At 38.9% G+C, this 22,251-nt stretch overlaps 1 protein-coding gene across 3 annotated transcripts in view; it reads left to right on the top strand.

The window, feature by feature from the left end:
* RPAP2 (RNA polymerase II associated protein 2) overlaps positions 1-21,779 on the top strand; it is a gene marked incomplete at its 5' end in the record, with an annotated part of 1,562,525 nt that extends 1,540,746 nt beyond the window's left edge. For all 3 annotated transcript variants that reach the window (XM_044085673.1, XM_044085674.1, XM_044085672.1), the window contains 1 exon segment: positions 21,532-21,779. In XM_044085673.1, coding sequence (XP_043941608.1) covers positions 21,532-21,676 — 145 coding nt within the window.
* Positions 21,780-22,251: the final 472 nt, after the last annotated feature.

Genomic DNA, 22,251 nt, shown 5'->3' with positions numbered 1-22,251 from the left:
GAGAGGCTAAGAAGATTGTTTTGCCTGTACAGGGCACCTAGTTTTTGACGGGGTTTTTTAATGTTATAGATATGGAGGTCTAAGGTTAATTTATCAATGGTGATGCCTAGAAATTTGGAGCTGGGAACGACTTCAATGATTGTGGTGTTCGGAATTGAATGGAGAATAGTGACTTGTCAACAGGGCTGGATTTTGTGGGGGTGAATACTAAAAGCTTTATTTTATTGGGGTTGAGTGAGGTGATTCTGGGCCATCCAGGTTTTGGTGGACCTAAATGCCTCTTGGGTGAGGTGCTGTAGGGTATATTTAGCAAATACCTCACTCAGCAGGCACACTTTTTTGCTGTCCACGCCCCTGCAAAAGGTATTTTGGTGTCAGGTGCTATCAGACTTCATATAGTCCCTTCACCGCAGCCTTGCAGTATTCTTCACTGTCGTTAACTCCACTGATTTCCCCATCTCGGAGCTGTTTTTGGCACAAAATGTCAGAGGAGGTTTGATAACCTGTCTAACATTTTGTAAAACTGAGTTGAGCCTGCTTGTAAGGATCAATCCCTTAAAGGAAAATACTGTGAACATTTTCTCTGGATTTCTGCTAACTTTTGTATGATTTTGAAGTATTTGCGTAACAACATCCCTTTGCTTCATTAATTACAAATCACTGGATTCAGTTTGTTTCACAGTCCTTGTCTTTATCATGGGCTCCATTAGTAAAGATGCCCCTTATTTTACAGGTGTATTCTTAGAGAGAATAGTGGCCACCTTTTGTTCAGCTGTTTGAAACTGTAAATAGTGTGAGGCAGCAATCTGATAGTTGTCTAGAAATCCCAGGCACAGAACTAGTAAGAGTTGCCCATTAATTAATTGCAGTATACCGAAGAGTTTCTGCAGCTTTCTCAAAGCCCTGTTAGGTGCTACATGTTCAGCTGCACTTGTTTCCCTTGTTAACAGTGTAGCTATTTTCACATTAAAAATCTTGTTTAAAGAAGAAAAAAGGTGAGTCATAGTCAGTTTTATTGCAGACATATGTTACGTGTTAGTATTTCCTGAAATAAGTAATGAAGTCATGAAGTACCAGAAGAAGTTCAAATATGCAGTGCCATGTTATAGAATTCCAACAGTACTTTTCTGTTTTACAAATACAACACTTTCTATTTTCAGCTAAATTGTTGTAATGTTTTTTTTCTGGATGTTAGACAACTTTGCAAGAGTTAGAATATCTTCCTTTCTTGTTACATAAATCCTGTGGATTATTCATGCTTTAGAATCACTACTGGGAAATTGCAGAGCTCTGATTATTCACCCATCTTCAACGATTGTAAATGTCTAAGAGTTATTTTTATTTATATTTGATGTGCCCAGTGGCAGTGGTTAAACCTGATTAAAAAATCATTATAAAAGTCACCTTGGGAAATCTTTACGGGTAGAGGATAAATCTTGGCTGAATGTAAAATATTTTTGCATATTTGTGGTTGTGATAGAAAATGGGTTTAAAGCAGTATTTAAACCAGAGCTGTATTCTTACTAAAGCACTTCACATTCCCTTCGCTTACAGCTTTATCATCTAAATCATTCCCTATTCTGGTTTAGATTTCTTTTTTCAGTTTCTGGTGACAGATTTTTAATATTGCTAGCAAACTGCTGTCTCGAGTGTATCAGCTGACAAAATTACTTGAAACATTCTAACTAGTGCATTTGTAGAGAATCACGTTGTGTTATACATTTACTGTAACATGAAATATTAAATAATATTACTTTGGAGCTTTTCTCCCCGGGCTGCCACTGAAAAAAGGCGTCAACTCAGTTGGACTATCCTGGTCAACAAATGTCAAATAAATAAATAGTGACATAGCTGCTGGCTATTTATGTATTTACTAGCCAAGAAATATACAAATGTGAACTGTTCTTGGCAGACAAATTTGAAATGTGAGTTAATCATACACTTAAATGATTTTACTTTTCTCTTAAATTTAGTCTTAGTGGCAGGTAGTGGCAAACAGAAGTGGACGTCATGCCCAAACTGATGTTTTTATTAAATCACATAGAGTATTATTCCACATTATTTTATAGAAAACAGGTACTTTGGCTTTGCTGATGTTTTGTTTACTTTGATGTTATCCTGGTTATCAAGCAACTTAACATCATAAAAAATAAAAGTAATAAATGTAGTTTTGTGCTCCAGTATCACATGCATGTGCGTGTTTGTATTCTGAGCATTATTTGCTAGCTTAGCTAGTGGGTTTTAAACAAAAGAATCTTCATTATAGTACAGTTGCAATCTTTGTTTTTTCCACCAGTTCAACACTTCTTATAAAATCTCATTTTGTGGATGTGCATTCTGGCAGAATTGTGTGGATATCATTGTTTTATTTGTATATGGCAGACAGATTATTAAAAGTAATTTTGTTTTGCAAAGCATCAGTGCTTATTTTTTAATAAGAAGTGGTTACTGGTTGTGTGCGATTGATACACATCCAGTTTGGAAGACACTCAGTAGAAAATGAATAAATAGAAAAGCAAATTGATATTACGTTTCATTATTTTCACCACCTTTAAAGTCCTGGCAATTTATTTGTTTGCCTGAATGCCTTCAACAGCAGTCAACATTCATTGTCTGAAATTGTGTAAGGCTGTTATTCAAGAGTACAGTTGTACATAACTCTCAGCATCTTCATATATAGTGGTATACATACCTCTTGGCCAATTCTCTACAAAATATGAGACAAGACACTTATTCAATCAATATGCTATGTGAAGTGAGACTAAGAGGATTTGCAAAAATGTATTTTTTTCTGAAGACTAAGACATTTCTAATAATATTGCCTAGCATTATTTATTGGCCTAAGCCATCACTGTTTTGCCAGAAATTCACAAATTTAACGAGTGCAAAACTTTGAGCAAAAATTTGGACCATTAAAGAGGTATGGTAGTATGATCCTTAAATGGTGTATTTTACTTGCTGGAAAATTGCATTACAGTAATCAGTAAGGTTCCTTCATTTCTGGAAATGATGTTTCTCAAGGGATTGCAGTTATGGCTTTAATGCAGGGTTAAAGTGCGCATTATATATGTAATGTACTAAATTGCTAGGGTTTGTAAAGCCAGAAAAATGGACACAGTCGAGCAGTCCACAGATATCCAATCATTAATGCCACTGCTGAGATATGTACTTAATAAGCAATACGGTTTTCTGAAAGATTGTACTTTTTCCCCTGCGCTTAGATGTGCTGAAAAAATAGTAAAAAAAAAACTTGGAGTTGTTGTAGGTGATAACCTTTTATTTGATACTCTTATAGCATCTTCCATTTGCATAAAAACGAATCTACCCACCCAAACCTCTGTAGCTCTGAGAGCCATACCAAAGAATTAATTACCCCGTTTACATAGCTCTTATCAGACCAGTTATACCATTCTGCTCCTTGCTCTTTAACTTACTTATATGCCATCTGGTGCCCCTCTGCCCTGCGATGCTACTGATAAGTCATAAAGTAAAATGCAATAAAGTAAAATTCTAAATGAAATGAGTGTATTTATTAAAACAAATATTGATTTCTAGCACATCTACAGCATTCCAGTCTTCTAAGGAATTCTGTAATCCACCATGAATTATTTGTACTGTGGTGAGCTATGTTCCTTGTGTTTGTTAAGAAACCAGACTGCCCAAAAGAAATGCATATAAATGTAATGTGAACATGCCACATGTACCCAGAGAACATCCAGAGACCGGGAGCAACCCAGATGTTGGAGTTGAAAGGCATTGCCGTTAACTGCTGTACCATCCAAAACTGAGTCCCCATTCAGGGAATCAAGCCCCCTTCTTCCATAAGACAAATGGGAAATGCTGATCTCTACGGTTACAAAAAATGCAAATGAAGAATCACAAAAGTATAAATGAGTTATAAAGTGAACACTTCTATATCATCTGTGAAAAACTCAGTACATTTAGAAAATCATACAAACTACACCCTGTATAGCTTTGGCTTGTTAAAATGCACAGCCCTTTTTTCCCCCATCTGCATGTTATCTGAATAGCACTATTTTCAACACAGCATCTCTACAGGTAATTCTCCCTGGTTGGGGTTGCTCGACACTTCCAGTACATAATAGAGGCTTTGCTTAGACACTTTAACAGGCTGCATACCTTTCAGTCACCCACCATGCACTGGAAGTGTCTTGTGTATTTCATTATGGCATTGTATTACTGTTATAAAATGGACCTATAAATTGTGAACAGAAGAGAAAAAATGAAAAGTGCCAGCATTAAAGTAAATATTGACTTAGAATTTGTAGTAGAGCATGATTTAGGCATATTTACCTTCGTCAGAAATTTTTGTGCAGTGTGTTCAAGAATTGTTTACTGCTGTCCAGGTTGTTCTTTTGGTTTAAAGCTGCTTAGTACTTTCCAAAAAGTTGTTTGTCGTGATTCTAATCGTTTGTTATTGGAAACAGCAATGCATGCTGCTTCCTAACTGTAAGATGTGGTATATATTTTAAAATTAATTTTTATTTTGTCACATTTGCTCCACTGTACATTTTAAACACTGATATATGATAACAGCCATAGAGTTGGTTGTTGTTACGGTTCCAGTTCATGGTAGTCCCTCATACTTTACTACTGAGATCAACATGGAATTTGAATCTGTGAGAGACATAGTAACTTGGTGTATTATAATTACCTGGCAACTGTTGTATATGTATGCAACAGTAGTAATTTCAGGAGAAGAATACCATCTGTTACATACTTTTTATTTAAGGTAAATACAATACAGTACAGAAAAAAACTTCATACTGGGAAACAACATTTAAGAAAGGAAAGGTGCAGCAAAAAGAAAATCTCAACTTGGAACAGGAATATATTATAAAGGCACTTTTTTAGGGAGTGTGCAACTATTTGGGAATAGATGAAAGGTCTGAAATAAAACATGAACAAATAAGAATAAAGTTCAGTAAGGAGTACCAGAGAAGATTAAAACTAATAATAATAACTGCCTTAACATCTAGGAATAAAGATCAAGCTGTAAATCAATTTGCTTTTCCTGCTCTGTCTTTCAGCTTTGTGGTGATTGGTCCCAAAAAGTATTCAATGAGTTGGACATAAAGACAAGAAAAATGCTTCATGCTTACTAAATGAGCTATAAAAACCATTGTTTACAAAGATTATATAGTTCTTGTTCTAAAGGAGGTGTGGACCTCTTAAAATTGACTATTTGTATTGATCCACAGTCAGGAGACTGCATGTATATCTACTGTCATCATCAGCGTGATGGCCTCTTCTGGTGAGCCACTTGCCCATAAAGTGGAATGAATAAGTGACAGCAGCTGCAATAGTGGTTTGTTAGTTAGCAAGCATGGAGAAGAAAATTTCCTATGTCACACAAGAAACTCTGAGGTTGCCCAGTTCTTTTTCAGAAAGTAGGAAAAATCCTCTTGCTTGCAGAGCTTTCAAAGGGGAAGGCTAGGCTTATCTGTGTCTCTCTTTGGTAAGACAGACTACCTCTCTTTCCTACTAGCATACTTGACATGTCCTGTTCAGGCATATGTATTAAGTGAACTACCCTTCACTTAGAAGTACCTGCACTAATGTATTTAGTCTACCTTAAAGGAAATTTCCACCTTCTCCTACAGTTTAACTTAACTCTTAGGTTGCTTTTTTCCCCTACGGTATGATTCCAGTATTGTGTAGGTACCAGAAACTGCTTGTTTTTTTTATAAAACTTTCATTTCCTTGCATTGGATTCAAAGGAAAGGAAAGACCACTCACTTTTTTAACCTTAACTTCTCGCATAATTTGCAGAGGAATTTGTGTACGCCTGCATGGCGTACCACAGACACAGAGAAATGTGTAGTCAGGTACTGCTCACAATCTGGTAATTAGTTCTACTGATGTCAGGAGCACAGCTGCTGTAATAAAAAAAAAAAAAAAAAAGAGGTGTGAAACTGTTTTCCATTGTGTTTATTGCAAAGAGGAAGAGAACTTACACCGACAGCTACTTCCAAACTACCCATGCCATTCAAACCAAAACAAAGCAATTTGATCAGTCAAGGGTTCATAGGCATTTGTCATCTCTTTTGACAAATTTACATAAGCAGCATCACAGTATTGAAATGCTAAGCTTTAATCTTTAAATGTTTCTTGTTTACACCAGCGTGCATTTAAATTGGAACCTGTGTTCTGAGAGACAGCCTTACAAGATTATCTGCAAATATACAGAGCTGAGTATATTTTTCTTTATTATAGAGTTTAATAGTTGCTTAGATAGTGATCTGCAAATATACAGAGCTGAGTATATTTTTTTGGTTTTATAGTTTATACCGTTAGTGGTTGCTCAAATCTCTGCTGAAACTGTCTTCCCCACCACCCCCCCCTCCCTGTTTTTGGTTTGTAGTTAAATTTGGTGGCTTTTGCAGTGCCCGCCCCATTGTAGATTTGATCTAGGACACTCCCCACAGTCTCATCTCTTTACCGCATTCTACCTAATAAACCCTTTCTGCACTTGCTTTTAGTCCTTTTTAATTTAATTGCATTTTTCAAACTGTGTGTAGTCTAATATTGCTACATACTCGTGTGCTAGCTTGCACTGCATGTGAATTGTTTTTACTACTGTTTTGCTACTTTTCTGTGTAAAAAAAAAAAAAAAAAGTGTAAGCCTGTTTCCTATCTTTCCTGTAACTAGTGTTCCAGATACAGATTTGCTGTATCCAGGACTGTTTGTAAGCTTCGGAGCCCCCCAAGCCTTTCTGTGTTGGAGGGAAGCCTTCTAGCTTATCAGTGGGGATGGTAAGCATTAGGTAACCTGTCTACCACATAAGGAGTGGTTCTGGCCCAGAATTTGTAGTTATTGGCCATTTGGGCAATCTTCCATCTTTCTCAACTTTCTGATTTGAAAGCCTGCATTTGCACTTGTTTCTGTAACTCGTCTAGTGCAGTTACAGATTCTTAGTTTTAGCACTTAAATTTGCTTATTCATACTCCGCACTTGTTCAGAACTTGTAAGCACTAAATAAGCTACTAATTACTATAGCACTCAATCTTCCTCATTACCTAGAGGAAAACAGTTTTTGTACTTAGTTTTCTCACTGGCATTGAGAAAAACAGCTCTTGTACTCACTTATCTAGAGGAAAATAGTTTTTTATTCAGGCATGTCCAAGGGTCAGCTCCCAGTGTTCTCTGATGAATCTGGGCATCTTGAGGCAATGTAGAAATTGCCTCTTGTACACAGACAACCCTCTCCTCCTACCACCCAACACTACAACGTGTGAGAGATGAGCTTATCTAGCCAAATTGGAGGTAAAGCTCTCTCCAACCAAGACTGAACCTGACAGTCATGAGGAGAAGGTAAACATTTGCACCACACCACACTCATCACATAGTCTCACTATGTCTACACCACCAAAATCCACACATAGAAACTCAAAAACATTCGCGGAGGCGCTCTATAATAATCTGCCTAAGCAACAGAGATGTCCAAAGCAGAAACACAAGCAACCTCCATTCCCCAACACAACCCAAGTGACACACAGCCCACAGACTCAGTGTGCCACTCAAACACAGCCAATAAGGCAAAACAACATGCCTAACACACTAGTCATAGGTGACTCTATAGTCAGGCACATTAATGTCACACTCACCAGGCTAAACAAGGAGAAGGTTACTGTCAGCTGCCTGTCGGGTGCCAGGATCTGCCACATAACCCATGCACTCAGGTCACTCCACAACAAGTACTAATATAACTGTCATTGTCCATGTTGGTGTGAATGACCTGAGACGTACCTCCCTGGACTACATGAAAAGAGACATGGAAGAGCTCTGCGATCTTGTAGCCCAGTCAGGTATGACCCTAGCCCTGAGTAGCATTCTGCAATCGCCCAGAATGATACCGCAGTACAAGGACAAAATGATTGACTTTAACAGTTGGCTAAGCTTCTAGTGTCATTCTAAGGGGATCCAGTATCTGTCTGCTTGGGATGACATGGTCGACAGACCACGATGCTTTGCCACAGATGGCCTGCACTTGTCGCCCCTGGGATTCCAGATACTGGCTAAGGCTCTTGCTGCCCCTATAGTGCCTTTTTTTTAGGCAGGGTTCAAGTAACAAATTCACCACCATAACAGGAACAGGCAAGCAAAAACTGAGGGTAATGCTACTCAATGCTAGAAGTCTAAATTTCAAAATGCACTCACTCAAAGCACTCCTTAAAATGGGGAACATCAGTATCTGTGCAGTGACTGAGACCTGGTTCAAGGCTCCAGAGAGTACCCCTGCACTACCAGGCTATAACTCATACCACACTTTTCGGCCATGTAACCTGGACCGAAACACCAAAGGTGGGGGTGTGTCCATATTCATTAAGGATATCCACACCTCCAGGCTAGTTTCTCAGCATAATGCATCCGAGGTTATCCAAGTGCAACTAACTCTTGGCAAAACTGCAATCCAAATTGTAGCTTGCTACAGATCCCCCACTATGCCCCAGGATTCCCACTCCTCTTTTCTTGATGTACTGGAAAATATTAGGGTTCAACCAAACACCCTAATAATGGGCGACTTCAACTACCCCACCATTAACTGGGAAACTACTCCTGTACCAACTCCTTAGCGCAACGTTTTCTGGAATTCATAAACTCCAATGCCCTAGATTAACTTATCCACACCCCCACCAGGGGCAACAATATCCTAGACCTAGTCATTACCAACATGAATGACCGGTGTTCCACCCCTGAAGTCAACTCCTCGTTGGTCCGATCCGACCATAAGCTAATCTCCCATGATATCCACATCCCACCCCCCATTAAGGAAACCACAGTAAAAAAAAATTCTCCAAAGCCAACTTCATGCTTCTTAAGACAGAAGTAGTGAACTTCATGACACCCATGCAGATGGACAATACAGTTACAACTGCTGAATCCTACACAAATGCACTCTATAAGCACTTACATGAGTGCATGGATTGTGCTATCCCAAACAGAACCAAGACGCTATCCTCCAAAAAACAGGAACCCAATCTGGTGGTCCCCTACCATAAACAAACTGTACAACAGAAGGAAGAAACTGTTGCAAAAGTGAGTAAAATCCCATGAGTGGAGGAGCTCCCTGGTCAACCTCAGTAAGAAGCTGAGATCCCTTATAAGATCCTCCATAGCTAGCTACAGAAATAAAATCGCCACTAATTCCAAGGACAACCACAAAGCATTCTATAGCTATGTCAAGAATCTCAATGTCAACACCCAGATCTGCTCTGAGTTACAGCACAAAGGCACGAAAATTACAGAACCAACTGATATTGCCAACATCCTGGCGGATAGGTTCAGTGCTAACTTTACCCCCCCCCCCCACCCCCTAAAGGGCCCATATTTATACAGGAAGAATGCAGAGTCCCTGTAATCACAATTACGCAGGTGAAAGCTGCACTCTCTAAAGCCAAAAACACAGCATCCATGGGACCGGACAACATCCCAGGCTGCATTTTACACGAACTTCAGAATGAACTGGCTCCCCACTTAAGCACCATGTTCAATAATAGCCTCGCATCAGGCTTTGTGCCCACTGAATGGTGCACAGCAACAGTTATCCCACTCCACAAAGGGGGAGCCACCACTGATCCCGGAAACTATAGACCTATTAGCCTGACGAGCCTGGTCTGCAAAGCCATGGAACGTATCATCATGGAACTCATAAACAAAGACATTGGTAACCTCCAAACTCTGGATTCCCACCCAGTTCGGGTTTGTGAAAGGCAGATCATGCCTCCTGAACCTGATCAACTTATTTGAGGCAGTCACCAAAGCCGTAGATGAGGGTAAGGTGGTTCACACAGCCTATCTTGACCTCGCCAAGGCTTTCGACACCATCCCTCATTCTGGAATTATAGCTAAACTTACTAAACTAGGCATAAATCCCTGTGTCACAAGATGGGTTGCCAACTAGCTCACTGACAGAACCCACACTGTAAAAGTTGCAGACTCCAAATCTGACCTCAAACCAGTGACAAGTGGAGTACCACAGGGTTCCGTCATGGGACCGCTCCTGTTTGGTATCTACTTCTCTGAAGTACAGGCTAACACAGAAGGCCTCTGGCTAACGAAGTTCGCAGATTACTGCAAACTAGGAGCCATAGTCAAGTCCCCAAATTATGTGAACATCCTGCAGAAGGGCCTCTCTGAGACAGATGCCTGGTGTCAGAGCCATGGCCTCAAGCTCAATGCCAAAAAGTGCACTGTCATCCCCTTTGGTAAAAACTCTGTACCCATGAACTACCACATAGGCAGCAATCTACTTAACACCGAATGCGTGATAAGAGACCTTGGGACCCAGGTGGACAGTAGTCTCTCCTTTGATAGTCACATCGCCACAGTAGTCAGGAAGTCCTTCTACGTGGCACACCTCATCATAAAAGGGTTCTCATCCAGAAAAAAAGAGGTCATCGTTCCCCTCTACTCGACACTCATTAGACCCACTGTAGAGTACAGTGCCCCTTTTGGAATGTACCTCACAAGACATCTGCAGCAGCTAGATAGGCCACAGAAGTACCTCACAAAGAGGATTACTGGACTCAAACAAATGCCCTACACTGACCGCCTCAAAAAACTCCAGCTTTACTCCATAGCATATCGCCTACTCAGAGGTGACCTCTGCCTAACATATAAAGCTATGTCAAACCCAGAGCTGTTGGACATGCTACACCTAAAGAATTCCCAATCCCTCCGAGCTACACACTCTAGGGACCTAAACCTTGTCACCACAATAAATAGGACATGCTGGAGGGATAGATTCCTATCCTAGAGACTTCCCATACTCTGGAACAGGCTACCCATCTATGTCAAGCAAAGTTCTTCATTAGCACTCTTCAAGAAAAATCTTGATGAGTGGATGGGAAATAGGAAATACACCCCGGGGATCACTTCTGTGTCTCTGCTCGACAGTGGCACAGGAAAATAACTTTTTTGGGTGGCGTAAGCCAGGGAACCTTGTTGGCTAGGCTTGCATAGGCCCTTGGGCCGATAGCCTAGTACCTACCTATGTGAACCTATGAACACTGCTATGCATTTTAAGGGAACCTTGTTGGCTAGGCTTGCATAGGCCCTTGGGCCGATAGCCTAGTACCTACCTATGTGAACCTATGAACACTGCTATGCATTTTAAGATGAATTAAATGTAGTATCAAAGCTGTCTGTGACATTTAGAAAAAGAAAAGTTAGGAAACATTGTAATTCTTGTAAAGTAGCAACACATTTACCAAAGTGTATGGGTAGGGGGGGGGGGGGCACTGTCAGTTTATCTCGGACTACAAAAAGATTCTCTGAACAAAGACCTGAGATTTAGCTACTTTTTTGGTTACAGATGTGCAACTTCTTAGTTTACTGTAAAACAAGTTCTGAAACACATGCACACAATTGAGGGCCATGCAAGAAGTAAAAGAACCAGTCCTGTTACAGAAGGTATGTAAGATAACAGTAACTGACACTAACCGAATTATATGTCAGTGGCATAGAAATACGCCACCACTACCTTATGTCTATCATGACTCCTATAAAGCAGACTTGAAATAGATTATGGGAAGGAGAAAGGCTTGAAGAAAAAAAAAATCACATTGGCAGCTGTTTTGCAGAAAACATATTAAAGTTATGTAAGAATCAGTCGGAGTGATTTTTGAGGTGTTAAAATAGCTCAGAAAATAAAGACAGAGTGAAAAAATAGATTTTTTTTTAGTTCTAAGGTGGAGTTTTCCTTTAAAGTACTGCAGCTGTTTTGTTGAAACAGGCACCCCCTTGCAGTTTATTTTGAGATTGTTTACTACACAAATCTTGCAGGACTTGAGCTCTCACAACCAGTTAACTAGAATGTTGCTGCACTCCTTGTTCATGCATTTTCTTTGGCCATTATAATAATTGTATGAGGAGTGGTCTAGAAAGTTGTTTGAGCCAATTGTGTTTTTTTTTTTCTTTTATTGACTTTATTCGTCACATTGTTAAACTATGGCATGTACACCCAACTTTAGTAGCAATGTAAAACAATCACAATAAGACTTTCCATTTTAGTAGGCATGCGTTATACATGCATTTTCCATCTTAGCTCTGTTTTTTTAATATTGTGCATTAGAACACTCATACAGTCTCAATTCCTTCCAGCATACTTATTTTATTCCTCTGTTTGAGCATTATTTTGTATATATCGTTACTGAATGCTCCATTTTTCTTACAAATATTCTTCCTCCTTTTTTAATTTTGCCATAGCTATTTTTTTAATTTCCTTTACAATTTTCAAATGTTTGTGTACAGCTGGTTTAATCTGTGATCTCCACTTTCATGTGATTGCTTTTTTTGCTATCACTGCATTAAACTTAAAGTCTTACTGTGTCTTGACAAGTCTAAATCTGATTAGAGATATTGATTTGAAAAATATCCAAGGGTGTTATGAGCACTGTGGGAATTCTTGCCGTCTTGGAGGGAGCCATTGGCAAGCAAAAACAGAATTAAACAACTCCTAATACAAAACTCCAAAAGAGTTGCTAACCTATAGCAGCTAAAGCAGGATCCACATATGATGAGCTGGTTAAAAATCACGGTGTTTAACTTTCTCTCTCAGATGTTTAATAAAATGAGGTTTCAGTTAGGTGTGTTTTTAGAGGGCTGCTTCTGCTGGACCTCCTAACAATCCTAGTGGAAGTAAAACAAACTAGTGAACACTAGAAGACAAATCTCAGAAGCCATATGTTTTTTTTCTTAGTCCTTATTGATCAGCAAAGCAGATGAGCACTGATTATCTTCTAAACTTTAGCACTAACAAAAATAGCGTCATATCCTGTGGTAATATAATATGATCTCTCCAATAACTTTTTCGGGACATTCTGTGGAGAATCCTTAAACTCTGATAACTCTACACATGCCTAGAAAAAGTGCTCCCCCTTTCCTCCTCCAGATCTTCAACATTATCTCTCCACTTGAGAGAAAACCCTCTGAGGCCTAATTATGGTGTAAAATGTGTGCAAACATTTCCATGCACATATCTTAAAGCTTCTGGACTTCGTAGCATACCTTGAGGCCTTACAAATTTCCTCCAATTACACTCTTGTAATTTGTCATTCTTGTCTTCCCTCCCAGTCTTTTTTAGTCTGATTAGTTGTTTGTAATTATCATGTAGCATTTTGTTTTACCAGTTGTATGAACCCACTGCGAATGCTTCAGTGCCCCCCATACAACCTTATGGCTCTTATCTGTAGACTTCCCTAACTCTGTTATGAGGTAGAGGCCACCAGTAGGACTGTTTAGACACTCAATGCTTCCTGTATTGTATCAGTCATCGGTGTCATAGGCTTTATCTCAGTCGAGATCCTTAGTGTTACATAAAGAAATTCAGTTGCTCGGCCAGATTTTACTTGTTTTACGACAATTTTGCCTATGCATAATCTCTTGTATGCTGATACAACAAAAGAATGGCATTTAATGAAATGCCTCATATTAGCAGTAAAATTGGTAATATGTTTTGTGGAGATTAAAATGAATTGTATATTTGCAGAAGAAGCAGTATCCACACTTGATTTAAGTGTAAGTCAGCATGGCGCAAGTGTAAAACACTACCCCCCCCCCTTTTCAGTTCATGCAAGTTTGAAAATTCCTTACATGATTAACGTGCATATCCATTGTGTCATACATATATTAGCCTGGATTGACAAGTTGCCTGCTTGAAGTAATGGATTTACACATGTTGCAGGAAGAAGTTAATTTTGTATGAATATTAATAAATTCCAGTGTAGATCAATATGTATGTATGCCTTTAAGAAGCTTTCTAGGGGCTTGCACAAGTGTATAAATACTGAGCAAGTGCGAGCCTGACTGCCATTTTGTAGTAAGCTGTTGAGATGTAAGCATGCATGTTTGTGTAGTCTGTCTATTAATCAGTTTGTTTATATTTTGTAATGCTGCTATCCATCCTGATGTGTTTCTGTGTAGTAAAGCATATAAACGAACTACCCTGCCTGTGTCATCTATACTATAAAGGGACGAGCTACATGGTGCAGAATGGGATCCAGATTCCTCAGCTTCGAGACAGAGGGGCACTCAGATAAGATTGGAGGAATGAATCATCCCTACTGCACGTATAACTCTCGGACCAGGTCAGAAACGAACAATTTCTTATTCGCAAAATAAGAAATGAGGCATTCAGAATGCTCTAAACACATTTCTAAGTAGCAGAAATATCGTAAGCTATGATATATTAATAGAAATATTTGAAATAACTACGGAAAATGTTTGAAATAAAGTCTGAATCGCATAAAATGAATAAAATAAGGGAAACAACCAAATTTTTTCGTTAAGCATTATGCAAAGCTGTTCGAGTTGTCTGAAGTGTATGAAGTGTTCACATGTTTGTGTAGTATTACAGTACAGTTGTTTTGCAAAATACAGCCATTTCAAAGCGTATTTTGCAAAGTACAGTATTTCAAAGAGTTTATTGCACATTTGAATTTTATTGCAGGCATACATAGCAGCTTGTTCATATATAATTACCAGGGCTGTATTTTTCAGTGTGTTTGGGTATAATTTGTTGGCATGGCAGATGGATTTTGGAAACCAGCTGCACGTGTTTGGCAATAATATTTTAGAGAACTAGAGTATTAAAGCAAGAGTATGATAGTTTCATACAGGCTGCATTTTATTCTTCTTAATTTAGCTGGGTCAGAAGTCATAGAAAGGAAGCGTTCATTTGTGTGTACACCTGCTGTTTTTGCAGGAGAGGGTGAAAACCATCATATAGTTCCAGCTGAGTCAAGGGAAGACCCCAAGTGCTTAAAACGTAAATTTAGAGAACTCTGTAACCCCAAATGAATATTACAGTGGAAAGGCTCTTATTTTACACACCGGATCAAAAGTCTGGTGAAACTTTTGCAGCATATAAAACTGATTTGAGAAACAAAGCTAAAATGTGCAGATTTGCTGATTTAAGGGATGAGTTGATAAAAGACAGACTTGTGTGTGGTATTAATGATGATGCTGTGAGAAAGATTTTGCTTTGCGACAGTGATTTAACTTTGAATAAAGCTATTGAAATTTGTCAAATATATGAGCTTACATAAATGCACACAAATATACTTACAAGTGAGAGATGCATACTTCCAGTAACGTCTAAGGCCAGTGTTGATAATATGCAGCATGTGGTTAAAAGAAACAGACCCAAGCACATGGCAGCAACTGTAAACCCTGCAACAATCACAGTGAAACCCCTTCGCTTTCTAGCAAATTCCAGAACAAGCACAGTCTCAGTGATGCATAAGAGTGAGTCAGCAAACTCAAAGAATGGGCCCCCACCCAGTTTTATAGCCAACTGTCATAATTGTGGTGGCAGTAATGAGCCTAAAAGGGAAAAATGTTTAGCTTTTGGCCAGCAATGTCACAAATGTAATAAGTGGAATCATTTCAAAAGGTTTTGTAAATCAAAAGGGGCATTCTTTTATTAAAAGGGAGCATTCAAAGAAACAAGTTCATCAGTTAGAAAGCTGTGACCCTACTTTTTATGTTGATGGTGTGTCAGTGCTTCATGAAACAGTCGATGCAGTAAATTTATGGGCAAAGAGTAAAATATTTTGTACTGTTTGAATAAATGGAAGACCCTTAGAGCTCAAAGCTGACACAGGTTCAAAGTGCAATGTTATGTCTGCAGAAACATTTGCTAGAGTACGTGATGATGAGAAGCTTGATTTGTCAAAGTGTGTGAAGCTTGTTGCTTATGGTGGTGGTGAGATTCAAACTGAGGGCTCAGTAGTACTTTCATGTTGCTCTGCTAGGAGCAGCTACAACTTATTTTTTGTGATCAATAGGCATGTCCAGTCATCATTAGGGCTCAGAGACAGTTTGAAAATGGGACTGCTGCTTTCATTTAATAAGTAAGTCCATCATGTTAGTTTAAAAGACCACTGTTCTAATTTCACCCAGTATATTTTCTCTAACTATGCTTATCTTTTCGAAGACAAACTAGGCAAACTTCCAGTTGTGTACTCCATAAGGTTAGACCCACATGTCAGCCCAGTTGTCAAGCCATCCCAGAAAGTTCCAGTAGCTATGCAGAACAGAGTCAAAGCTGAGATAGATAAAATCGTGCAACAAGGTGTTATTTGTCCAGTCGAAGAACCTACTGGATGGGTATCCTCCATGGTGGTAGCTCATAAGAAAAGTTCAGATGATATCAGAATATGTACTGATCCACAAGATTTGAATCATTAGCGGACCGGAGTTCCGCTGTGGCAACCCCTAACTGGGAAAAGCCGAAAGACACAACAGCAACAACAACTGAAAAGACCTCATCACCCCATGTGCACGGTCGAAGAAGTCAGCACTGATGCCAAATGCCACTGTTTTTTCTCTCTTTAGTACGATCTTGGAGTAGGTATATTTAAGTTGCAGGGGGTGTGGGGGGGGTGTAAAACGTTGACACTAACACTGACGGTCGATTCGGACAGTTCAGTGTTGTGTGACCTTGTGGTGATGACTTCTGATGTTTTGAAGGATCGGTGAGTATATTTTCATTGTTTCAGTTTAGCATTGTGCATAAACGTACAACTGCCATTCAGAATTTTGATAGTAAACCATTTTTGGGAATGGCATTTGGGATACATTCTGCCAGTGAAGTCTTTCAATGTCCAATGGAGCAAATTTTTTCTGGGCATCCATGTGCTATTATAGTAGATGATATTCTAGTAGGAAGTAATGGTGAAGCTGGGCATGGCAGAAACCTCAAGAAAGCTCTGGAAAGAGCACATGAAGTAAATCTTAAAGTGAATCCTTAGAAATGCAAGTTCGTGTTACGAGAAGTTACTTATGTAAACCTCAAGAAAGCTCTGGAAAGAGCACATGAAGTAAAAAAAATAAATCCTTAGAAATGCAAGTTCATGTTACGAGAAGTTACTTATGTTGGTCATTTGTTTACCAGTTCAGGCTTACAACCAGACCATTCCAAGAAAACAGCCTTTCTTGAGATGCCGGCTCCAGAAAATGTTCATGCCCTTCAACATTTTTCTTGGCCTTGTTTAAACATCTAGGCAAGTTCATTCCAGACTTAAGCCAACTAGCAGCACTGCTTATAGAGCTGACATGTAAAGACGCATCCTGGTTCATGGTTGGAACAACACCAAAGAACATTTGATGTCCTGAAACAGAGAACTGTCAGTCCACCAACTCTCAGATACTATGATGTTCACAAACCAGTTACTCTTTCTTGTGATGCTTTGAAATTTGGTCTTGGTGCAGTCATTCTGCAAAAGGGTCAACCTGTTGCCTATGCGTCCAGATCTCTAACCCAAACTGAAATGCCGTATGCTCAGATAGAGAAAGAACTCTTACTCTTAGCAATTGTGTTTGCATGTTTGAAATTCCATGATTATATTTATGGTCTACCTATCCAGATCGAAACAGATCACCAGCCTCTAGTCACTATTTTGAGAAAGCCTATGCATACAGCTCCAGCCATTTTCAACGTATGATGGTGAGATTGCAGAAGAACAATTTCAATCTTGTCTACACAAAAGGCAATTTTTTTCTTGCTGTTACTTTATCCAGATTGCCAAGAAAAAACACTGAATAGAATGAAAATCGGGTTCCTCATCCGATTGTCGATTTTGAAGTCATGGAAGTGAGAAATTTTTCTTCCACACATCTTGATGAGCTTAGAAATCACACAGCTACAGATCCAGTCCTACAGAAGCTCAACCACTTTATCAATCAAAGATGGCTATCAAAGCAATCTAGTTTACCTCAAGAAGTGCATCCTTATTTTCCTTACAGAGATGATATTTTGTCTGACGATATCGTCATGAGAGGTCCAAAAGTGATTGTTCCAAAGTCCTTGCAACAAGAGTATATTGCGGTCTTGCATCATGGCCACCCAGGAACTGATTCTACCAAGTAAAGGGTGAGAGGACTAGTATTTTGGCCTTCTATGTCACAAGACTTTGAGACAGTACTTTCATCTTGTTCTGTATATAATCATACAAAGCCACATCAACAGAAGGAACCACTTCAGCTAAATCAGATTCCTGAACTGCCTTGGACAACAGTAGCCATTGACATTTTTGAATGGAATGGTCAACATTACTTGGTGTTAGTAGTCTCTTATTCTAAATGGTTCGAGATTGACCTACTTCCTAATTTAGCATCCAGTACTTTCATCATTTTGCAGTCCATAGTACTAGCCAGCAATTCAAAAGATTTGCCGAAGAGTAGGACTTTATCCATGTTACTAGCAGTCCTGAGTACCGTCAGTCAAATGGCTTGGCAGAACGTGCAGTTCAAAGTGCGAAACAGTTACTAGAGAATTCAAAACGAGATAATAGTGATATTTTCTTAAATCTCTTGAATCTCAGAAATGTTCCTCATGATAAACATCTTAGTTCACCTGTCCAGAGACTTCTGTTGAGACAAACCAGAACTACATTACCAGTCAGCAGTAGTTTGATTCCAAGTGCTAAGATCAGTAACCACCCATCTGTTAAAGAAATGCTTAACCCAGAAGTCTTATTACAAGTCCAGCAAACTACTCAATCCATTACATGCAGGAGAGCCAGTGAGATTGCAAACGTGCAAAGGTTATGATTGGACTGGAGTTGTGAAAAGAGATCGCACACTGTGGAATCACAAGGAGTAGAGTTTAGACGGAATCGAAAACATTCAATGCCGGTTTCCAAACCTGTACCACAGCACCTAGCCTGTGAGAAAGAATCTCTATCTCAGAGTGAATTATCCAGTGTTCCAGTTCCAGAGGACGTTCCAGTAAATATCCCTGTTCCTGAGGTGAATACCAGAGTTCCTGATATGAGTTGTTCACCGAAGACTGTCCCTGTTGCTAAACCTAGTTCTGATTACTAAACCACTAGATCAGGTCTCATTTCCAGACCATGTCACAGATACACTGCAACTTGGACATGAATGTTGTTTGCTTCTAATGTCTGTATTATTGTATGTCTTATTCTAATGTCATTTCATCGAGGGAAATCTATTTAAGAGGGAGGCTGTAGATCAGTATGTATGTATGTATGCCTTTAAGAAGCTTTCTAGGTGCTTGCACAAGTGTATAAATACTGAGCACATGCGAGCCTGACTGCCATTTTGTAGTAAGCTGTTGAAATGTAAGCATGCATGTCTGTGTAGTCTGTCTATTAATCATTTTGTTTATATTTTGTAATGCTGCTATCCATCCTGATGTTTCTATGTAATAAAGCACATAAACGAATTACCCCGCCTGTTCGTCATGTATACTAGAGAGGGACAAGCAACATCCACTATCTAATGAATATTCATAAAGCAAGACTCCCAGTGACTGCCTGAGTTTTGTCTCATATTTTTGCCTGACCCCTTGTAAAAGTTTTGATTTTATAGTACATTAGAGTAATATTTAAAAATCATCTCCTGATTTTTGGCATTTGGTCCATCATTTTTTACTCTGCCCTTGGTTTTTGAGCAAAGATGTTGAGACGTATGCTGTTAGTGCTGCTGCCTTGCCAAAATTACAGGTTCTCAGCAGAGGTGCTGTGGTAGAGGTAGAAAAGGCATGTACCTCTCAACAGTCTGTTTTTTTGTTTTTGCAGAGTGCTCTGATTTTGCCTTGTATATATTTTTTAATGTCCCTCTAAAATGGTTAATTTTTATACTTTAACTCAGAAAATGTGTGTTGATGCAAACCCAGATGCTCTGATAACTTTTTAAATGAATGAGACTAATGATAATATCCCATAGGAAGACTACAACAAAAGCTGGTCAGATTTCCATACTGGAAGGACAATGACAAGAGCCTGGAAGCATAACATTTGCCAGTTGCAGTGGTTATCAACTCCTTACTTTTTGAATATTCATTAAGTATGCATGATGCTGCATTAGAGGTATGCATTAATTACAGTGTCACGGTAGTGGGATGGGCTGTGCTGCACATCTGGGGGAGGGGGCTAGTATTCTACCAGTGCCATCGTCATTGTACTGCATAAATGTCTCACATAGGTTGCACCACAGAACTAGAAGGAAGCGTTGTTTTTCATACTTAAGATTAGAATAATATATTATTTCAGTTGGGTTCTCTTTGTAGTGTAGAGCTACCCAGTTTTGTTTCCTAACAGTTTTTAAACAATGGCTGTAAGTATCATTTTGAAACAGTACCTTTCTCATAACAGCAAGCATAACTAAAATCCACAAAATAAACATACTTGTAAAAAAAGTCTAATCATCTAAGTGTTGACATGAGATATTCTAGATGTTAAGAGCCCAAGCATGCCCTGTTGTAAGATAGGTTACTAGATTTATTACAGAGCTTTATATATCTTTACTATGTTTGGCAGATTTTCCTGGTTTGCAGCAACATTTTACTTATACAAAACAGTACATTTTTGGCCCATTGGTTTTGGAACAGACCCTCTTTCGAAGTTGCTGATTATCTTTGTATAAATTGCAGCATGGGACCAAGAGGACCCAGTCATGGGAGAGGTAGGAAAAAAAAGCATCTGTGGAAGACCTGTCTCTTGGGAAACCTCAATCCTGGGTACTGAAGGAACTGCTATGGAGATCTGTTAAAATATAAAAAGGAGAGCAGCCTGCTCTTAATTTGATTTTAACTTAATAAGGAGCAGTTAGCAGATCCGTTCTTCAGGCCACTGTAAAATCGCCATTGGTGAGTAGGAGGTTTAAAAAAAAAATTCTTCCCTTTAATTTGGCATTGATTGCTCCCCCCCCCCCCAACCTGTGCCCTGATACAGGAATGGGAATTTGGGAGGATCTGAAATAAAAAGGAAAAAAGGCAAGAGCATGCAGGCATTTTTCAGTTCAATTGGAGCATATTGTACAGCATGGCCCATATTCTCTGTTCTTGAATTTGCACATTTTTTTTGGGGGGGGTGGCTGTTTAAATATGTTATTTTCAGTTTCCATTAGTGTATCACTGCTCTTCATGAGAGATTGGCATCAACCCTTTCCTTCAAGTGACATCTGTCGCATCCTTTATTATAAAAAATAGTTTCTGTCATGGATTCAGCTTGTGGTAGATCCGGGGAACAGCATGTTATCACCTACCCTTCCCTCACTGTATAGCAACCATGTCTGGAATGCAGAACACTCAACATTGTAATAAAATGTGTGTGCTGCAAGGCCTTTACTGGTATCTTCTCTTTTCTTTAGTTTTGAGTCTTGATTGACAATTTCACATTGTTTTTCATGTCTTCTTTATTGGGTAAAGGGCAGTTCCTTTGCCCTATATGCATTGTGTAGCAGACGAGATGTTTCTTATTCCAGAATCCCACTAAAATGTTTAGTAATTCTGCTGTTGCACCACAATCACCAGTGTCCCATTGTCATCAGACTTCTGAACAGATACTTTGTGCCTAGGAAAATCTGGTCTGCAGGTTCAGAACTGTTTTCTAATGTATATCATTCAAATAATGAGGCAGTACAAAACTGCATAATTACATTATTGATATATGTAGCATAACTGCCTGACATTGGGTTCTTGGAACATAACTGTCTGTATGACATTGCCTTCTTTTTTTTTTTTTTTTTTTTTTTAGGTTGTCACCACACATCCCCCTAATTGAAGATTCACTGAAGAGCCAAAAATCTTTGGAGATGATTTCTTCTTGTTTGAAAGAACTACAGTTTCAAGCAGAAGATCTTGAAACCTTGAAGAATGTCTTCAGTTGTGATAGCAGCTAAGCCAAAAATAAAATTAAAATACTTTTCATAAAGTTGTTTTGCCAGTAATACATTACAGCTCTGTGAAGTTTATTTGTAAATAAAAACTAGTTCTGTTACTGTACTTTGATGCATTTTGTTTTCTTCTGTTTGGAATACGGGTGTTTGTTTGTGTCTTCATATCCATTGTACAGGTTTTTGCACAGCCTTTAATTTATTCAAGTGAACATCACTGGGTTTTAGGTTGAGTATAGCCATGTCCTCTGCATAATACTGTAACCTTTTGCCTTTTCACAGAAATCAGCACTGGTATTACAGATATGGAGCTAGTATCCAGAGAGTAAAGCCAGTTGTAGGATTGTAAAACTGGGACTATGTCAGTAGAATATCTTCTTTCCTTCCTGCCCCAAATACTAGTGAAGGCCTACATCTTTTTATTGGAGAAGAATACACTGGATGTATTGGATACTTGTGTATGTGTATTCTGGGATCCTGAAAGAGCCTTAGTTACACAAGGTATGTATCAACTTCAGAGAACAGATGATACTACAGAACCAGAATGATCCATTATGGTCTGCAGGTAGGGTTGCTGACAA

The sequence above is a fragment of the Protopterus annectens genome, chromosome 10.part0 (assembly GCF_019279795.1).
Source record: "Protopterus annectens isolate FY-2018-M chromosome 10.part0, PAN1.0, whole genome shotgun sequence".
NCBI lineage: Eukaryota > Metazoa > Chordata > Ceratodontiformes > Protopteridae > Protopterus > Protopterus annectens.
Note: the sequence above shows the minus strand (reverse complement) of the source record. Positions and strands in the feature narration are given on the sequence as shown.